The sequence below is a fragment of the Schistocerca nitens genome, chromosome 1, assembly GCF_023898315.1.
Source record: "Schistocerca nitens isolate TAMUIC-IGC-003100 chromosome 1, iqSchNite1.1, whole genome shotgun sequence".
Lineage (NCBI taxonomy): Eukaryota > Metazoa > Arthropoda > Insecta > Orthoptera > Acrididae > Schistocerca > Schistocerca nitens.
In genome coordinates, this window is record NC_064614.1 from 659,394,207 (window position 1) to 659,416,282 (window position 22,076).

General features: G+C 39.0%; 1 protein-coding gene across 3 annotated transcripts in view; it reads left to right on the forward strand.

Moving 5' to 3' along the window:
* The window catches only part of LOC126258990 (leukocyte tyrosine kinase receptor-like), a 717,375-nt gene that overhangs the window by 593,223 nt on the left and 102,076 nt on the right, over nt 1-22,076 (forward strand). For all 3 annotated transcript variants that reach the window (XM_049955685.1, XM_049955687.1, XM_049955688.1), the window contains exons 16-17: nt 9,827-10,069; nt 13,441-13,548. In XM_049955685.1, coding sequence (XP_049811642.1) covers nt 9,827-10,069; nt 13,441-13,548 — 351 coding nt within the window. The remainder of the gene's footprint in view (nt 1-9,826; nt 10,070-13,440; nt 13,549-22,076) is intronic.

Consider the following 22,076-nt stretch of genomic DNA (forward strand, 5'->3'; position numbering starts at 1 on the left):
ATATACTGAGGTATACAGTATTGTATCATCAATACGACTTGTTACATATAATGAGCGTAAAACAGTGTTTACATAAGTAACAAATGTGCATAAATATTTCAATGTAAATCAGGTGTTGGACTCTTTCTTGGATAGTTGACGCTCACAGTAGTTAGGTTTTGACCCTTTGATTATTTGGTAGTGCTCAACCTTAGTTCAGCATCATGATATGTGACGTACTGCAAATGTTTTCTTCTTCACATACTATCACACATCACAGTCACACATATCATAAACTTATAACTATATATTTATCTTGCAGTGTGGTCCTTTCTTAGTTTTATATGGTGCCTAACACTCTACAAGCATTTATCTTTCTTCACTTTAGGATGTGTTGATGCATTATTCCCTGGAGGAAGAAAACCTAATACTAACTTAAAACGAAGTCTTCATAGATAAGTGTAGAGTGGCTCGATGGCTACTAATACCTTTTTCATATATTCAACCACGTATTCATTCACTTCAGTGTGCAGTCAAGCTGTCACAAAACTTATTTAATGTCATGTGTGTATCTCCACTTACCTTATAAATCTGAAAGGTAAATTGTATTATAGGGGTGGTGCGATCTCTTATTCAGTTTGCCACTTATACTGTACTTGCTTGTTTACCTGCAGCAAGACTTTTCTGGTCAATGAAGTATAATTAGTGCATGCACTTTCAATACTTAAATTTGTAAATATTGTACATACAGTAAACTCCCATTCATCCAAAATGATCGTGACTGTGACCAGTTCAGATAATAAAAATTTCGGATAAACTGACATCCCCCTGTTTCCACACGTGAAACACCCTGAATTGCATCAGTAATTCAAAATATCATTGTAAAATGTGCATAGGGTACGTAGAATGTTATTGATATGGTTGTCAATAAGCCTGCACGTTTTTGACTCAAAAAATTGTGTTGACACGTTAAGACTGCAAAAGCATGATTGAAAATGTAAAGTTTTTAAATGCTGAATAACAAAGCTCGTTTATTTTGCATTTTTACAGAAAAAGCCCGCCTTATTTGCCAGAAGGAAAAAAGGGAGTTTTAGTTTTATTACTTACTCTTTTGAATAAAAAATAAACTACTGTACAAAATTATAAAACGAATCTAGAGATTACTGAAAGGAACAAAAAGCTCGTCTAGAGGAACTTTAAAGTAAAAAAACAAAAAGGTTTTGAAGTTGTAGGACGCTTCATTAGAATTTATTTTTTGGTAAAAAAAGTCTGTAATAGTTATTTGTTTATTGGCTTGAGAAACTTTTGTTGTTTGAATATATCTCCAACATTGAGAACAAATGGTTTTGACACCTCCTCCTGTTGGCTGATGTACTCCAGGGCAGGTTGGATCATTTCGTAACCGACTGCGTGAGAAATATTTCACTCTGCTTCGTCATCAGAGACATATTCTTCTGACACTTTTTGATTGGTCACTATTTGGACAATTTCTTCCTCAGTCAAATCAGAAAACTCATTTTCCATCCACTCTTCAATGTCTTCGAAGTTTGCATCTTCACAGCATGGTAGGTTTTCCAGTAAATTTACCAAAATTACATCATTTTCATCTATTTCTAGCAAGCCAGCTTGAGTTTCCTTGTTGCCTCCTTCTTCCCACCACTGATGAGTTGCCTTATGATCTAAGAGTTTTTACCAAGACCTTGCTTGTTTTCCTGTTGGCCTTTGTCCCACTTCAGTGTGTGGTCACACGTGTTCAATGGATTTGGCAGTGTTAGTTGCAGAGGGTGGCCGGATGCCCTTCCTGCTGCCTCCCAGAAACCCCCAGGATGGAATTAGTGTACCCCAGCTGTCTGCGTTTAGTGTAAGCCATGAAATAGTGTGAATGTTTTCAAATGTCTGTGAGTCATGTAACTGAGGCGGAACGTGGGGACCAGCCCAGTATTCACCTAGCAGGATGTGGAAAATCACCTAAAAACCACATACTGGCCCTCATCGTTAATCTGCCGGGCAGATTTGATCGGGGGCCGGCGCGCTTACCTGAGTCCAGGAAGCAGCACGTTAGCACTCTTGGCTACCCTGGTGGGTAGTTTTTACCAAGACCTCGTGGGAGAAATTGGAGGAATTAGATTCAAAGTGTCAGCAATTCATTGAATGACAAAACATTGATTTTTTAAGAGCTTGCACAAAATCTTCAGCATCAATTGCACCGATTAAATATTCCAGCAGCTTGCATCTGAAATGTTTTTTCATCGCATCAAGGACACCTTGTTCCATTGTTTTACATAGAGACATGTTTGGTTGGAGAGACATGACTTTGATATCCCCATCTTGTATATCATCTGGGTTAGGGGAAGTGTTGTCCACAAGAAGTAGCCCTTTTTGAGGAAGTCCATTTTCTTCCATATATTTTTCTACAGCTGGAACAAACTCTGCATGGAACCACTCTTTGAAGATGGCACCGTTCATCCATGCCTTAGACTGATTCGTGTCCCACAAAGGCAAAGGTTTATCAGCTGGTTGCCATCTAAATGCTGTTGGTTTTTTGGATTTGCCAGTTAAAGTAAGGCGCAGTTTGAGTGGCAGTGGCATTACTGCGTGCAAGAACAGTAACTCGTCTTTGCTTTTTTATAACTGTATGCAATTTTTTTTTGTTTAGAGGCAAGGGTTTTTGTTGGCAACATTCTGTAATTCAACCTGGTTTCATCACTGTTTAAAGTTGATCGCCAGTATAACCTCCTTTGTTGATGATTGTGTGCAGTTTCTTTTTAAAATCAGCAATAGCTGCTTCATCCCCTGATAACGATTCACCGATGATAGCAATTTCACGAATGCCATGCCACTTCTTGAACCGATTCAGCCAGCCATCACTTCCAAGCAATTCTTGCTCCTTTCCTTCTATCAGCTTGTAAAAAGTCATCTCTTTTGGACGAAGTAGAGGGCCTGAAACTGGCACACCTTTGGCTCTTATTTGTTCATGCCACAAAAATAATGCCTCTCCTAACTGAGGATGTACACTTTCTCTCTCTCTCTCTCTCTCTCTCTCTCTCTCTCTCTCTCTCTCTCTCTCTCTCTCTCTCTCTCTCCCTCTCTCTCTCCCCCCCTCACCTCCCCACCCCCACCCCCCACCCACCACCACCACCACCACGAGATTTCACTGCACTGCCAGACACTTGGATGGAACAAAATTTTTCAGTTTGTGATCAATTTGTCCTCCAGTCAGCAAATGTATTCCTACTGATGTTCAAATCCTCAGCAACTTTTGCGGGTGGCTCACTAGCATCAGTTCTCTGCAAAGTGCGAAGCCAGTAGTCTCGTTCAGTGTTTTTTTACCGACACTCGATAGATTCTTTTATGGTTTTGGCTACTTTTATCTGTGCACATTTTAAAGCATGTAGTGCGAGCACAAAATGTTAAATTGAAAACACACAGACGAATGACGTGACAACACTCAAGATGCAGTAGACAAAGCTTTTGACTTCTGCACACTGGCTGTGGCACCCATTGAATAAAAAAATTCAACACATCTCTCCCCTCTCCCCTGTCCTACCCAAGCCCATGTTGCAACACAACTGTGCCTTGTATGTTCACTGTTACATTGGTAAATACTCAGCTTCGTCTGATGTACCGACAACTGGTGGAAAGTGTTTGGCGCTGCACTCTCATTGTTGCAGACAAGTTGAAAATTGTCAAGTGTCAGGCTAGTTAGCCAAAAGCGTAGCTGCACGATGCGTCAGACAGCGCCAGTGTGAGCTGCAAAAATCGGAAGAATTTGTTTGGATAAAGTGGATTTCGGATAAACGTGATTTGGATAAACGGGAGTTTACTGTATATAGATATAATGTATATACTAGTGTAACTTAAGTAAACATCTCATAGTTTAAGATCCCTTTCCATGTATATAATCCCTTAGCTTATCTTTGTCTGTGTGTACTGTGTAGATAGTTGCAGTTGTAGTATAGACACTCCCTTAATTCTCTATTTTCCTGTTTATGCAATAGGCTTTACAAATGCTAGTGCAGGCTGTAGCTCGTAGGGTTTGTTTGCTTTGGGTGCTCCAACACTCCCAGTTGGTGTGCACATGCTTGTGATTTGTTGAATAGCTTGCTCCCTAATGCCCTTGTGTTGCATCGCTCTGATACCACTTACGTCACGGTGAGTTGTGCATTGCATTGTGTGCTACTGTGTTTCACACGTTCATTTATTTGTTTACAACTGGGCCACGCATGAGGCGAAAGAGTGTATTTAGAGTATCATCATGTCTAGACACTTGAAAGTAAAATTCTTCCCTGTTACGTCCACTCATCTTTTTGTTTACACATTTGACATATAAGAAAAGCACAAACCAAAATTTTCCTTAACAACTGACAACATAAATTCTGGAATGTGATTTTCCAGTATTCTAAATCTAATAATATTATACATATGTACAACTTAGAGGGTGTACAGTTCTTCTTCAGTATATGAACATTCTCAAGTCTTTGTGTGGGTAAAGGCCCTTGTTTACCAGTCTCTATGCTCCTGGGTAGGGGATTTTAGTAATTACGTATGGTCCGGTGTATAGTAGTTTCCACTTAGCGTTCAGTTTTCCAATTTTTGTGGATTTGGGACCTGTTCTAAGTAACACATTTTGTCCTATATAAAATTGTGCTGTACATTTCAGCTTTTTGTCGTAAATTCCTTTCCTATATTTAGCCCAGGTTTCAAGGTTGATTACTGCTTGTCGTATTTTATCATCCAGTGATAATTCTAGTATTGGTATCGTGGGCAAATGTTTTTCCCACTTGTCTGCTTGTTTGCAGCCGATTATCAGCTCATTTGGTGTAAATCCGGTTGATGTATGGGGAAAGTTTTTAACAACTTGTAAGAAGGGAATGACATATTCAAGCCAAACAGTAATACTTGAAATTTCAAGTTCCTGCACCCACCTACAAAGGTGGTATACTTCTGACTTTCTTCATGTTGTTTTATTTGCCAATATGAAGACCGGAGGTCGATTGTAGTAAGAAATTTAGCATTATGGAATTTCATACACTGTTTCTCTAAATTGTCTGGATGTGTTCGGACTGGTACAGTAATCTTACTATTGTTACGTGCATCAAGGACCAAGTGAACCTTGCCATCTGGCTTACTCACGGCCAAAATAGGACAACTATAAGGGGACAATGATGATTGTATTATTCCCCATTCAGGCATCCTGTTAATCTCTTTTCTTACTGCTTCTCTCTTTGTATAAGGTATAGGGTATGAGATAGAACAAATAGTTTTGTGAGGATATACTTCCATTTTGTACACAGAATCCTTAATGATACGCGGTCTTTTTTCAAATACATGTATATAAGCAATTATCAGTTCCCTAAGTTCCTCTTGCTGTTCTTGAGACAAGTACTTTGATTCACTTACCTTTGTGCTTATTGTATCGACGTTTACTTCTTCTGCTGCCAACTGTTAATTACTGTATGTGTTGACAAACATAACTATGGAATTTACCAATTGAACGTCAAAGTCATGAGTGACTTCAGTCTTATGTCTATTAATTCTTCCCCTGATTAGGTCTATTACAAGTAATTGGTTATTAACAGTGAAACGACATTGGCCCTTTTGTATATCAATTTTAACCTCGGGAAAAAGTGTATTTTTTAACAGGGAAAAATCTGGGAATTGTTTTTACTTGTATAAGTATACAGCCTGATAGAGATCATTTAAAATTACAAATACTGTTCCTTAAATTATGCAGCACAATTTCAGTAATAAAGTTAAGCTTTCAAATGACAGTAACAACTATATTTACACTAATGGCCATTAAAATTGCTTCACCAAGAAGAAATGCAGATGATAAATGGGTATTCACTGGACAAATATATTATACTAGAACTGACATGTGATTACATTTTCACGCAATTTGGGTGCATAGATCCTGAGAAATCAGTACCCAGAATAACCACCTCTGGCCGTAATAACGGCCTTGATACGCCTGGGCATTGAGTCAAACAGAGCTTGGATGGCGTGTGCAGGAACAGCTCCCCATGCAGCTTCAACACAATACCACAGTTCATCAAGAGTAGTGACTGGCGTATTGTGACAAGCCAGTTGCTCGGCCACCATTGACCGGACGTTTTCAATTGGTGGGAGATCTGGAGAACGTGCTGGCCAGGGCAGCATTCGAACATTTTCTGTATCCATAAAGGCCTGTACAGGGCCTGCAACATGCAATCATGCATTATCCTGCTGAAATGTAGGTTTTCGCAGGGATCGAATGAAGGGTAGAGCCACGGGTCGTAACACATCTGAAATGTAACGTCCACTGTTCAAAGTGCCGTCAATGCGAACAAGAGCTGACCGAGACGTGTAACCAATGGCACCCCATACCATCACACCGGGTGATACACCAGTATTGTGATGACGAATACACGCTTCCAAAGTGCAGTCACCGCGATGTCACCAAACGCAATTTGGGTGCATAGATCTTGAGAAATCAGTACACAGAACAACCACCTCTGGCAATAATAACGGCCTGGATACTCCTGGGCATTAGTCAGAGCTAGGATGGCGTGTACAGGTACAGCTGACCATGCAGCTTCAACACGATACCACAGTTCATCAAGAGTAGTGACTGGCATATTGTGACGAGCCAGTTGCTCTGCTACCATTGACCAGATGTTTTCAATTGGTGAGAGATCTGGAGAATGTGCTGGCCAGGACACCAGTCGAACATATTCTGTATCCAGAAAGGCCCGTACAGGACCTGCAACATGTGGTTGTACATTATCCTGCTGAAATGTAGGGTTTTGCAGGGATCGAATGAAGGGTAGAGCCATGGGTCGTAACACATCTGAAATGTAATGTCCACTGTTCAGAGTGCCGTCAATGCGAACAAGATGTGCCTGAGACGTGTAACCAATGGCACCCCATAACATCACGCCGGGTGATACGCCAGTATGGCGATGACGAATACACGCTTCCAATGTGTGTTCACCGAGATGTCGCCAAACACAGATGTGACCATCATGATGCTGTAAACAGAACCTGGATTCATCCGAAAAAATGACGTTTTGCCATTCGTGCACCCAGGTTCGTCGTTGAGTACACCATCGCAGGTGCTCCCGTGTGTGATGCAGTGTAAAGGGTAACTGCAGCCATGGTCTCTGAGCTGACAGTCCATTCTGCTGCAAATGTTGTCGAACTGTTCGTGCAGATGGTTGTTGTCTTGCAAATGTCCCCATCTGTTGACTCAGTGATCAAGACGTGGCTGCATGATCCGTTACAGCCATGCGGATAAGATGCCTGTCATCTTGACTGCTAGTGATACAAGGCCATTGGGATCCAGCATGGCGTTCTGTATTACCCTCCTGAACCCACTGATTCCATATTCTGCTAACAGTCATTGGATCTCGACCAACGTGAGCAGCAATGTCGCGATACGATAAACTGCAATCGCGATAGGCTACAATCCGACCTTTATCAAAGTCGGAAACGTGATGGTACGCATTTCTCCTCCTTACACGAGGCATCACAACAACACATCACCAGGCAATGCCAGTCTACTGCTGTTTGTGTATGAGAAATCGGTTAGAAACTTTCCTCGTGTGAGCACATTATAGGTGTCGCCACCGGTGCCAACCTTGTGTGAATGCTCTGAAAAGGTAATTGCATATCACAGCATCTTCTTCCTGTCAGTTAAATTTCGTGTCTGCAGCACATCATCTTCGTGGTGTAGCAATTTTAATAGCCAGTAGTGTAATATCTATCTGAATGCAATAATAAATATTCAGTATGTTTGCTTTGTGTTTATATCTCATTCAACCATGTTGAACTTTTGTTTTACTTATTTACTGTGAGTTACATGAGTCTATTATTGTAGCAGTTATTTTTGTAGTATACCTAACTAAGCAAGAATCATTTATAAATGAACCACTAGCACTGAAATTTGGTCAAAATATGCTTTACGAGGGTGATCAGAAAATTTCTTGGCCTGATAGTCAAATTAACAATTTTTGCTTTCAAAGAAGTTTTATTTGTCTGTATGATCTCCTCTAATATTAATACATTTCATCCAGCAGTGTTCCATTGGCATTATTGCTTCTCTGTAGTGTTCCTGCAGAAGTGTTGCAAAGTACCCACCACAGCCACAGTGATATCTCAAATGGACAAAAAGCACCAACCAGCAAGGAATTTCTTCAGTTTTGAGGATAGATTGAAGTATGAGGGAGCCAAATCTGGGAAATGGGTGGGTGTTCTAACACTTAATAGTGCAAATCCCCAGTTTACCCATTGCCAAGTCACTTTTGTGGGCAGATGCAATGCAAGGACCAGCTCCATATGGAAGATGATTTTTTTCTTCTTTAGGCCATGTCTGTTTTCACAAATGATTGCATTCAGTTTTGTTAGAAGTTGAGAATAGTACTCCCCAGTTTTGGTCTTACCTCTTTCAAGACAGTCAATCCACAAAATTCCTTTCTCATCCCAAAATATGGATGCCATATTCTTTTATTTATTTATTATTATTTATTTATTATTATTATTTTATTTATTTATTTATTTATGTTGGAAATTAGATGGACTGATAAGATAAGGGATGAGGAGGTTTTCCACAGAATCAGTGCAGAAAGGAACATAGAGTGACAAGAAGAAGGGACAGGATGATAGGGCATTTATTAGGACATCAGGAGATAACTTCCTTGGTACTAGAGGGTGCTGTAGAGGGTAAAACAGCAGAGGAAGACAAATATTGGAATACATCCAGGAAATAATGAGGACATACGATGCAATTGCTATTCTGAGATGGAAAGGTTGGCACAGGAGAAGAATTCTTGGCAGGCCACATCAAACCAATGACTCAAGTGCAGCAATCTCTGGGAAAGGCCAAGAACTTTTCAGACAACCAAAAAAAAAAAAAAAAAAAAAAAAAAAAAAAAAAAAAAAAAAAAAAAAAAAAAAAAAAAAAGCCAGCTTGAAAAAGAGAGAACAATTTGAAATATAAAGTGACGCATTCTGGAGAAATGTAAAGTGACGCATTCTGGAGAAGCAGCTCCAACCTGGAGTGTGACCAGTAGCTTGCTTTCTCACTGCTACTATTTAATTATAATAAAATTTCTGTTATGAAAGATTAAATTTTATGTCCTGTGCTGGATACACAACTGAAATAACGAACCCGTAATAAGGAAAATGATCCATCTCTGTTAATGTGAAACCACAATGAAAATTATTTGAAATAATTGATGTTAGTTTTAATATTGTGAGAAGGATTTTTGACTTTAGTTTTACTTGTGCACAGGACACAAATGGGCAGTGAGTAGTTTAAATTCATAGTTTTTTATACAATTACTCACAGAGATAGTTTTTTTAATTTTATCTTTTATCAGAGAGCTACATAAATTGAATAGTATAAAAACCAAAGTTCTGTAAGGAATTTCTCCAGTGTCTTTCCATTTATTTATGTTCATTAACTTCTTTTGCACTTCCTGTCCTATATTCACAGATAGTCTTTCGTTTGTCAGGGTTGTTGTAATAATATCATCAGCATCTACTGATTGAATGGTAAAACAGAATAATTGAAAGAATAGTATTTCAAATCTAAAATGGTGTCACTTATTTCTTACTTTATCCATGTACACGATCATGTGGCTCTTTATAGAGGCTGAGGCTGGAACATTTCCTAATTGTTATCAAAAGCAAGTTTGTGCTGAACCATAAGAAGTACAATATTTATAAAGAAATAAATCTTATCTATACTTCCCAGTTGTGGTGTGCCTCTCTGCATACTGCCATATCCCTCTTGTGTGCTTATAAGTCACGTTGATCTGATGCACAAAATACTATGTGCTGGTGCTGATACAGTTACATGTTTCAGGTGGAGATGTTTGGGATAATGAAACAATTGATGGTGAAGGTGGCTACTCAATTATTGGTGATGGAATAATGGGCAAGGTAGAGGAGGGGGCACATGATGGTCCTGGTCAAGTGATTATCATACCTGCAGTTTCTGGTTGCAACTGCAATTACCGCTGTATTGCTCTTGATGAGCACCGGCATAATGTACGCTGCATCTGCCCAGACAACTGGGCAGTTGCAGCTGACAACATAAGTTGTGTGCGTAAGTATTTTTCCTTTTGTACTCTTTTTTTCATATTTTTACCTTAAAATTATATTATTTGAGTATTAATTTCAAATGATACATGCACCCACATAACACTTTGGAGACTGGTTGCTTAGGAGGATATCGGGCCTAAGGAACTGGCCATATATGCTGTTATTTAAAGTATTACTGGCACCTGTGTAATCGTTGTCTTAAAAGAGTAATACATACTAAAGTAAGTCCAAGAATCATGATTTATTTTTAATATTTGCTGTAGTTCTTTGATAGATTACAAATTTTAAAGTAAAGATGACATAAAATGTAATTATCCTACCAAAAATAGTGCAAGGTGAGTTATTGATGAATTTCTTCCTCTTGAGCTTCCAGAATTCCTTGCCGACCCAACAAGCATGACATATTTGTAGCAGAACTCAGCACAATGTGAAGTCTAATAGGCAGATGTTTAAAATTACATCAATGCAGTCATATTGGCTTAGCCACTTTCAACAGCAGTTGTTATTTTGCTGATGTTTATTTCGAAATAATTCTTTGAAAATGACAGCAGAAGGCAGTTATCAGTCTAGCGACAGCTAGTGAGATGTCTCTACAATGCTATCATATGGAAAGAGTCCAGTTTTTGAGTAACAGATGGCTCACGCATCGAGAAAATTGTGGCCCAACTTATATTTGAATGTGGTCTTTTTAACACAAAGTTTTGGCCCAGGCAGTTGTCAGGGCTGACCTCGAAAGTGTTAAAAGTTTCAGTGTGCTAGAAGACAATATTTTTGGTGATATTAGGTATCAGTTCAGCAAATATATGACCAAATTTACATAAGGAGTGGAATGCTGCCATATACAAGACACTGTTTTATAGCTTTGTTATTATCCAAACATTGTTTCATCATTTCAGGGCATTTTTTTAATTTTCTTTGTGAAAAATTATTGTTACTTGTTAACCTCTTGTGTAGGTTGTATGAATGTGTTGCTCAAAAGTATTTACAATCATAAAAGAGCAGTTACTAGGTGCCATATATTTTGTACTTGTTTCATACAATACACAGTTAAGACATACATCTCTAAGTTGTGCTGTTATAAGTTGTTCATTTACACTACGCTTGAACATTTAGATATGGGATGCTAAATTTGAATATAATAATATATATTTATTTACATATCTCACATGACGCTATCTGTTGTGTATGCTGTTAGTTTTACATCTATCACACGTATTACAGTTTGTAATCTGAAAACAGTGCAAGATCAGACACTTTTAACATGTTACTTACTGTTTTTTATGTTGTGAACTTTCTTGGGATCACATGATTTAAAATTAATTTTTGTTAGAAGTTTTTGCTAGTTTTAAAAATTTTTAATTAAGTCTCTGTGTTCATTGAGTAGTGATTTTGTGCCATGAGATGATCAGCAAATGTTGAGTGGGACCTTTTAGTTTTTAATGATCTGATATGTTCTGCATACCTACATTTTTAGTAAGCATGGAAAATAAGAAGAGCTGCAACGTCTAAAAGGTGATTAGTTTTACTTCTGTGTCTCAAAATTTTGAAGGCCAATCAAATGAAAGTGGCCAACTGCAGAGCAGCACAGGTATAAGTAATTGAAGAGGTGACGCAAAAAGTAGCTTAATAACAAATGGAAAAAAATAACAGAGTATGTGAGACATTGCAAAGAGATAATGAAGTGCAGAAATGCATGTAAAATCAGTAGTAAAAGAGAATAGAAAGGAAACTGAAATAGAGAAACAGGTGAGAAAAGAAGAACAAAATACAAGTGTGAGGAACCAGGGTAATTGAAAATGATAATAATGAGTGGTAGTATCTGGCAATAAGTCTGCAAGCTGAGGAGGTAATGATTTGGAGGGTAGGAAAATGGGGAATTAAATGTCAAATTTGTTTTCAGTCCCAAAGCTAAAGTTGTGGATAAGTAAATCAATAATAATAGACATGGCATAACAAACCCCTAAATACACTGATGTAAATTGAAAAATGTCGGTCCTGAACGTACTGTCTCCTGGAATGATGTTTTATTCAGATATTCTACAGATATTGCATTTGTTCATAACAGCAAGGTCAAATATTTGCAAACATACTCTCTAGAGTATTTTTTATCATTATCATTGTCAGCAGCAGCCATTTGATGCCCACTGTTGGATGTACATACCAGAGGTATGCAGTTTATAGTGGTTGTGTGGGAGCAAATGACACATTTGAACATGCAAACTGGAAGAAATCAATTTTTTCCAATTGATACCTGTTCAGCAATTCCCCCACAACCTTACGTGACTTGACCAACATGACTCACTAAGTCTGTTATACTTAAAATGTGAAGCCAGAATTTCAAAAGTTGCAACCATCTTCAAAACCAATGATTATCACAAGAAAACCATCGAAAAACAGTACAACAATACAAGGTCAACATGGATGTGAGATTGTGTCATCAGCACATTGCCAATCTACAAATATGTGCAGAGGTGAAAAAATTACTCATTTTCCTCATTAAATGCTATTCCAGAGTTTTACAAAATAACATATGGTTTGCTTGTACAATGTCTCAAGTTAATGCACAAACATGTAAAAAATTATTAAATTATTCCCTTATGCAGTTTATGTCATCATCATTTTTATCTAGTTATTTTTCTTGACAGCTTAAAATTATCTGCCAGACTGTGTCTTGAATTTGACATTTATGTTTTGTTGATGGTGTCCAACAAACTGCCATTTGAACATACCCCAGATACGTTTCACAATTTCAATCTGGAGTCTTATCTTGTGCAGTTGCCCAGTTGTTATTGCATACTGACTGTACCCAAGCGTATTACAATGTAATACAGCTGCAGACATCTAGCATGAAGTTTTTGTTCACTATAGTCTCACCTTGCAGTTGTTGAATGCAAAACATATATATGAGAACTCCATTTAGACTGTAGTCAGAAATTGAGGTTTTCATTTTCTGAAAGCATTACATATAATGCTGACAAGATAAAAATCTATTTACTGTTTGTCAAGCTAGATAAAATCCCAAGAGAAATATCCATCTAAAAACTTAGTACACATACTGTTTGGTTGTTTTTAATTTGATGTTTTGCTTCTTCCCCTGTGTACCTGTTCTACACTGTTCCCTTTCTTACCTTCAGCTCCTGGTGCAGAAATCTCAGTCTTCATTAGCTGCAACTGTGTTGTGGTCCTTTTGCCCATTATCCGCTTTTACTTTTAAAGTGATTGGCAATATGATGCCTTTTATTTCAGAACTACATTCATACATTTTGCATTATTTTGTTAGTTTATAATTGTACTTGTCATAGAAATTATATTTTACTCCTTTTTTCTTGAAATTCTTCATCAGTGTGATGTATAAGCTTAACGCTTTTTGTAAAGTTGTTCCAGACATAACAAGTGATTGGACATCAATCGCATATGTAGTTTTCCTGGTTGGTTCCATACTTATGGCATTCGTCAGCTTGGGAATGCTGTGCATATTCATGTGTAAGTAAAGAATTTTTGTGCAAGTGTAATGTTTTTGGTACTTCCAATAAAGTGAAAGAAGGCAAGTATTTGTAACCATAGGGAACTGAAAATATTTATTAACATATCTAACCTTGTCATACATAAGAAAGTAAATATGTCACAGCATTTAAATAAGAAATAGAAATTTTGCTTACACAAATGAACAAATTTATCATGTAAATCGCCACAGAGCAGCTTTACATGAAAAAAAAAATGCACTTCATGCTGGGCTGAAGCTAGCCAAAGCTGTACCAAAAAGCTTCACAGTCCTTCCTACCGACAGATTAAAAGACCAGCTAAAAGGAATTCTAATTGAAAACCCTTTTTATTCCCCAGATGGGTACTTTATTTTTTTGTGAAAAGTGCTTTATAACTGTGTCAAGCTCACAGTTTTAAGTGACTCACAACTGATCTAATGTTGATAACAACAATTTTTTAATGTTCTTATTTGAATAATACAAAATGTAAAATGCATCAAAATAATATCAATTTTTTGTAACATTGTTATTTGTGTAGTACAGAATGTAAAATGGATCAAAACGTAAAATTTACAAACAAATCTTAAGGTTGTAACTTATAAACTGACATGTTCAGAAGAATAATCTGTATGATGTCCTGAAACTATATTATATTTTAGGATTGTGTTTGATTATTCAATATTTTAAACTTTATTATTGAAACTTCCTGGCAGATTAAAACTGTGTGCCCGACCGAGACTCGAACTCGGGACCTTTGCCTTTCACGGGCAAGTGCTCTACCATCTGAGCTACCGAAGCACGACTCACGCCCGGCCTCACAGCTTTACTTCTGCCAGTATCTCGTCTCCTACCTTCCAAACTTTACAGAAGCTCTCCTGCGAACCTTGCAGACCTAGCACTCCTGAAAGAAAGGATATTGCGGAGACATGGCTTAGCCACAGCCTGGGGGATATTTCCAGAATGAGATATTTACTCTGCAGCGGAGTGTGCGCTGATATGAAACTTCCTGGCAGATTAAAACTGTGTGCCCGACCGAGACTCGAACTCGGGACCTTTGCCTTTCGCGGGCAAGTGCTCTACCATCTGAGCTACCGAAGCACGACTCACGCCCGGCCTCACAGCTTTACTTCTGCCAGTATCTCGTCTCCTACCTTCCAAACTTTACAGAAGCTCTCCTGCGAGTGAATATCTCATTCTGGAAACATCCCCCAGGCTGTGGCTAAGCCATGTCTCCGCAATATCCTTTCTTTCAGGAGTGCTAGTTCTGCAAGGTTCGCAGGAGAGCTTCTGTAAAGTTTGGAAGGTAGGAGACGAGATACTGGCAGAAGTAAAGCTGTGAGGCCGGGCGTGAGTCGTGCTTCGGTAGCTCAGATGGTAGAGCACTTGCCCGCGAAAGGCAAAGGTCCCGAGTTCGAGTCTCGGTCGGGCACACAGTTTTAATCTGCCAGGAAGTTTCATATCAGCGCACAATCCGCTGCAGAGTGAATATCTCATTCTGGAAACATCCCCCAGGCTGTGGCTAAGCCATGTCTCCGCAGTATCCTTTCTTTCAGGAGTGCTAGTTCTGCAAGGTTCGCAGGAGAGCTTCTGTAAAGTTTGGAAGGTAGGAGACGAGATACTGGCAGAAGTAAAGCTGTGAGGCCGGGCGTGAGTCGTGCTTCGGTAGCTCAGATGGTAGAGCACTTGCCGGCGAAAGGCAAAGGTCCCGAGTTCGAGTCTCGGTCGGGCACACAGTTTTAATCTGCCAGGAAGTTTCATATCAGCGCACACTCCGCTGCAGAGTGAATATCTCATTCTGGAAACATCCCCCAGGCTGTGGCTAAGCCATGTCTCCGCAATATCCTTTCTTTAGAGGAGTGCTAGTTCTGCAAGGTTCGCAGGAGAGCTTCTGTAAAGTTTGGAAGGTAGGAGACGAGATACTGGCAGAAGTAAAGCTGTGAGGCCGGGCGTGAGTCGTGCTTCGGTAGCTCAGATGGTAGAGCACTTGCCCGCGAAAGGCAAAGGTCCCGAGTTCGAGTCTCGGTCGGGCACACAGTTTTAATCTGCCAGGAAGTTTCATATCAGCGCACACTCCGCTGCAGAGTGAATATCTCATTCTGGAAACATCCCCCAGGCTGTGGCTAAGCCATGTCTCCGCAATATCCTTTCTTTCAGGAGTGCTAGTTCTGCAAGGTTCGCAGGAGAGCTTCTGTAAAGTTTGGAAGGTAGGAGACGAGATACTGGCAGAAGTAAAGCTGTGAGGCCGGGCGTGAGTCGTGCTTCAGTAGCTCAGATGGTAGAGCACTTGCCCGCGAAAGGCAAAGGTCCCGAGTTCGAGTCTCGGTCGGGCACACAGTTTTAATCTGCCAGGAAGTTTCATATCAGCGCACACTCCGCTGCAGAGTGAATATCTCATTCTGGAAACTTTATTATTATTATTAATTGGAGTTGAAACCATTTGAAACTACATTATTGCCAAACAAGTGGAAACTGTGGATCACCAAAATGATGAAATTTTGCATTCAGCCTAAAAAAATAGCTCTGAGCACTATGGGACTTGACTTCTGAGGTCATCAGTCCCCTAGAACTTAGAACTACTTAAACCTAACTAACCTAAGGACATCACACACATCCACACCCGAGGCAGGATTCGAACCTGCGACCGTAGCGGTCGCGCAGTTCCAGACTGTAGCGCCTAGAACCACTTGGCCACTCCGGCCGGCGCATTCAGTCTAATTCAGTTCAGTGTCTTTATTCAGCCATTAACAATATACATTGTGTAGATGTTGCCAGTTTATAGCCGGGCCTAGTGACAGTAAAATTCCTTATGTTTAGATTGTTTAAAAACTTAACAAATAAATACAGTCATCTTGCTTCGGTATAAGTAAGTAATTGCATTGCATTCTAATCAAAAAATATCCAGACAGTCTTTGTGTAATTTTATTTTGACTACATATCTTGCTTTCTTTCCTTTTAATGGAATCTAAACTTATTGAATCAAATGGCTTCAAATGGCTCTGAGCACTATGGGACTCAACTGCTGAGATCATTAGTCCCCTAGAACTTAGAACTAGTTAAACCTAACTAACCTAAGGACATCACAAACATCCATGCCCAAGGCAGGATTCGAACCTGCGACCGTAGCGGTCTTGCGGTTCCAGACTGCAGCGCCTTTAACCGCACGGCCACTTAGGCCGGCAAAACTTATTGAATCCATTTTGTATAATCACATTCAATTATTTCCTAAATAACAAATCTGCCATTTTCAATACAATCACTAAGGTAGCAAAGTGACTTTTTTCTCTAACATGTTCCCCTATTTATCTAAATCTAGGTTCTGTGTTTCTGGTTTCAAAAAATTGCTTAATCAATACTTACATGTGTCTATCTTTTATTGTATTCTATGTTCTGTATGCATTGTACCATAGAGAATGTTTCCTAAGATACATTTTCACTTATGCTATTGGCGACACTGTAACTGTCATGGAGCCTGATGAACTTTGTTTGAGGTAGTTCCTTTACTTTGTTTTTGGTATCAATCAGCATGCACCTGAAAGATAACATAATTGCCTGTTAATCTTGAGGCTACAGCACACTTTTTATCTGTATTGGCTCTCAAATAATAAATAAATGGATTTGAAAGAGGTTTCATCTTGAACATTTTTCTTCCTTGTCACCCATACATGTTTGGGTGAAGTACTACAATCATTAGTGAGTTCGTTTTTATTTTCTGCTGAATAACAGGTAAAAATTACAGTTGATGTATTGTGTTCATTATATTCTTAATATTTTTAACAAAATATAAATTTTAATTCTATATACTGTAGTTGCTGTCATCTGGTGTATAGCTGGTATTTTAGTACAGTTTGTCTTCTGCAACTACTAGGGATTTCTACACAGTACACTACTTATATTGAAGGGAAATGTTAGACCTAAAATGAAACGATTTGTGTTTTTTAATGTTGTATTACTTTACTGTAATTACACTCTGAAGAAGGTGTGTGTGTGGGGGGGGGGGGCAATGCTGCACCACAAAGAAATTTTATGAATGAGGATGTGATATACATGTATAAACAGGCAAAGTTTTGAAAGATTTCATGATGCCCTTCAGTTTCCATTCTCTTTATTTCATGTAAAATTATAGTTTCAGCGCTAGGCCATCTTCAAGTATTTTATAGATGACTTTTTTAGTAGTATATTATGTCATGTATGTCATTGCTCCTATAATTTACTACTAAAAAATCATCCATAAAATACTTGAAAATGTCCTAAGGCCGAAACTGTACAATTATACATGAAGTAAAGAGAATGGCAACTGAAGGCATCATGAAATCTTCCAAAAAATTCATCGCAGCTATGGACCCTATTGCATTGAAAATTATAGAAACAGACAAATGATTACAATTTGAGAAAAAAATGGATAATTTATTCAAGACCTCCACAAATTGAGCAAGTTAATAATGCATTGGTCCACATCTGGCCCTTACGCAAGCAGTTATTCAGCTTGGCATTGATTGGTAGATTTGTTGGATGTCCTCATGAGGGATATTGTGCCAAATTGTATCCAATTAGTGCGTTAGATCATCAGAATCCCAAGATGGTTGGAGAGTCCTGGCCGTAATGCTCCAAAAGTTCTCAGTGGGAGGAGAGATCCATCCACCTTTCTGGCCAAAGTAGGGTTCGGCAAGTGTGAAGACAAGCAGTAGAAACTCTTGTTGAGATGTCAGACTAGGATGGCTTGCCATGAAAGGCATCAGAACGGTTGTAGAATATCGTCAATGTACTGCTGTGCTGTAAGGGTGTCACAGGCGACAACCAAAGGTAGCAAGGTCACCAGATCTCTCCCAAAATTGAGAACATTTGTAGCATTATGGCAACGGCTCTCAAACTAGCTCAGGATTTTGACAGTCTGATGCACCAGTCGGACAGAATTTGGCACGCTATCCCTCAGGAGCACATCCAACAACTCTGATGTTCAACACAAAGCTGAATAATTGCTTGCATAAGGGCAAGAAGGGAACAGGTGCATTATTGTCTTGTTCAGTTTGTGAAACTCTTTCTCTTGAATAAATATCTGATTTTTCTGAAATTCTAATTATTTGTTTGTCTGTAAGAAAATTATGAAAAGGATAGTTGCTACTCACCAAATAGTGGACATGCTGAGATGCAGATAGGCACAACAAAAAGGCTTTTCAGAAAGTGAGATTTTGGCCAACAAAGCCTTCGTTGAAAGTAGACAACACACACACACACACACACACACACACACACACACACACACACACACACACACTCACTCACTCATGCGAAGACTACTCACACACACATGACCACAGTCTCAGCAGCCAGAGACTGTGGTCATCTGTGCGTGAGTTGTGTTTGTGTGAGTGTGTGTGTGTGTACGTTGTCTGTTTTCGACAAAGGCCTTGTTGGCCGAAAGCTCACTTTCAGACAGTCTTTTTGTTGTGCCTATCTGCGACTTAGCATTCCACTGTATGGCAAGTATCAACTGTCCTTTTCATAATTGTGTTACATTCCATGCTGGATTTTCAATTATTTTTGTTTGTCTGTTCTTATGCATCACTCCTAACAATTTCTTCCCCACTCAGCACATTCCTTCAAGGTGTGTTATTTTTTTCTCTAGGTATGTAATTACAGTAGTGCAATATAGCATTAAAAAGCACCAATAGTATCATGTTAGTCTGAACTTTACCTTTAATATAAGTAATATAGTCCTAACTTTTCCTTTAATATAAGTATTACAGTTCTAACTTTACCTTTAATATAAGTAATGTTCTGTATAGATATCCCTGTTAGTTGCAGATGACAAACTGTACTAAAATATATGCAGCACCGCAGACGAAAACAGCTACATGAATATCAGTATGTGCTATTAAGGTACATATTTTGTTAAAAACATTATAAATACAGTTACTATAATCCCAACACTGTATATACAATAATGCAGTTCACTGCACTATTTGGCATGATAGCTTGCTTTTGTATTTCGGTGAACATAATTTTTTCTGTTAGTTGCTGTAACCCATAGCTGATCTTCATTGATACAAATTCATCATGGGCACTCATTCCCAAAAAGGGCAGGTCTGTTTCTCACCAAAAAATGCTATGTATTTCTATCATGAGTGTGACAAGCTATACTCAGTGGTTTCTAGATAATGCTTTTAGCTCCATTCCACAGGAAATTTTTATCTTTCGGCTAGTAACTGTAATTTTCTAGCTGTTTATGAGATCATTAAAATCCCTTTCAACCATTCTGGCATGGTCAGGAATATGGTCACTAGTGAAAAGAGGTTGTGTTAAAATGCAAGTTATTTCATAAACAGTACATACAATGTTTCATTTACTTACATGTTTATTTATTTTGTAGTATCATTTTATAGACCTCCAATACAGTCTCCCTGTTACTCATTGACCTAGTTCAAACACTGGAGATGATTTGTTGTTCTGTCCAGAATACTATCCCTGTTCATATTTTGAAGGCTTAGGTAACAGCATAAAGCTCGCCACCCAAAAGAACATGATATTCATGTATCAAACAGTGGAAAATCCAGGATCCTGTGTGGAGGATGGCACAATTTGCGCCAAAGTCATATTCCCCCCCCCCCCCTCTGTTCCACTCATGTATCGCACAAGGGAAAAACAACTGTCTGAACACCACAGAATGAGCCCTAATTTCTCTTATTTTTGAATGGTGATCATTGCGCGATTGGAAAGTTGGTGGTAATAATATATGCTCTACATCCTTGGCGAAGATCGGTTTTTGGAATTTTGTGAGCAGCCCCTTCCGTTTAGTGTGTCATCTGTCTGCAAGTGTGTCCCACTTCAATCTTTCTATGAGATTTCTAATGCTCTCGTGATGGCTGAATGTACCAGTCACGAATCTTGCCACTCTTCTTTGGACCTTCTCAATTTCTTGAATCAGACTGAACTAGTAAGGGTCCCATACAGATGAACTAACATATTGTAAGCAATTTCCTTTGTTGAAGGACTGCATCGCTTCAGAATTCCCCCAATAAAACACACTCTAGAGTTCGCCTTGCCTGTGACTTGTGTAATCTGATCATTCCATTTGAGATCATTTCGAATAGTCACACCCGGATACTTGACGGATGTTACTGCTTCCAGAGACTGGGCAATTATTTTGTTCTCATACGTTAATGGGGATTTTTACTAACCTTGAGAGATAACTGCCAGTTATTACACCACACATTTATTTTCTGCAAATCCTCATTGATTTGTTCACAGCTTTCATGAAATACTACTTTCCTGTAGACTACAGTGTCATTGGCAAACAGTCTAATGCTGCTGTCAATACTATCAACCAGATCGTTTATGTAAATCGTAAAAAGCAGCGGACCTATTTTGCTGCCCTGGGGCAAACCTGAAGTTATGCTTATGCTTGTTTCTGTTGAAGTCACCCCATTCAGGACGACATACTGCTGCCTGTCTGTTAGAAAACTTTCTATCCAACCACATATATCAGCAGATAGACAGTAAGCACGCACTTTTTGGAGCAAGCGACAGTGCAGATCTGAGTCCTTTGAAAGTCAAGAAATATGGCATCAACCTGGGAGCCAGTATCTAGAGCCTGTTGTATATCATGCACAAAGAGGGTCAGTTGTGTCTCGCATGACCGCTGTTTTCTAAAATCGTGCTGGTTTCTGCAGGTGAGCTTCTCAGAGTCTAGAAAGGTTATTATGTCTGAACACAAAATATGTTTCATGATTGTACAACAAATTGATGTCAGTGAAATTGGCCGGTAATTATGTGCATCCGATTTTCTACCCTCCTTATAGATTGTTGTGACCTGCGCCCTCTTCCAGTCTCGTGGAACTTTCTGCTGTTCCAATGATCGCTGATAGATGATGGATAAGAATTGTGCTAAATTTGTATCATAGTCAACATATAATCTTACAGGGATACCGTCTGGGCCAGATGCCTTCCTGGCATTTAAGGATCTTAACTGTTTTACAATCCCAGATACACTAAACACTATGTCAGCCATCCTTGCATTTGTTCAATAATTGAAAGGGGGAATGGTGCTGCAGTCCTCTACCGTAAATGAGTTTTTGAAAGCTAGGTTTAGAATTTTAGCCTTCTGTTTATCATCATCTGTTACATTACCCGTACTATCAGCAAGAGAAGGTATTGAATTATTTGTAGTGTTCATAGATTTTACGTATGACAATGTGACAATATTATAAAAAGGAAAGTAGCCACTCACCATATAGTGGAGATACTGAGCTGCAGATTGGCACAACAAAAACACACACACACACACACACACACACACACACACACACACACACACACACACACAAACATGCAGTCATGTAAACACAACTCACGCACACATGACTGCTGTCTCAGGCAACTGTAGCCACACTGCAAGCAGCAACACCAGTACATGATGGGAGTGGCAACTGGGTGGGGGTAAAGAGGTGGCTTGTGCGGTTAAGGAGAGGGATAGTAGGCTAGGGAGTGCACAGGAATGAGGTGGTGAGAGCGTAGGGCAGCTATGTACAGTCA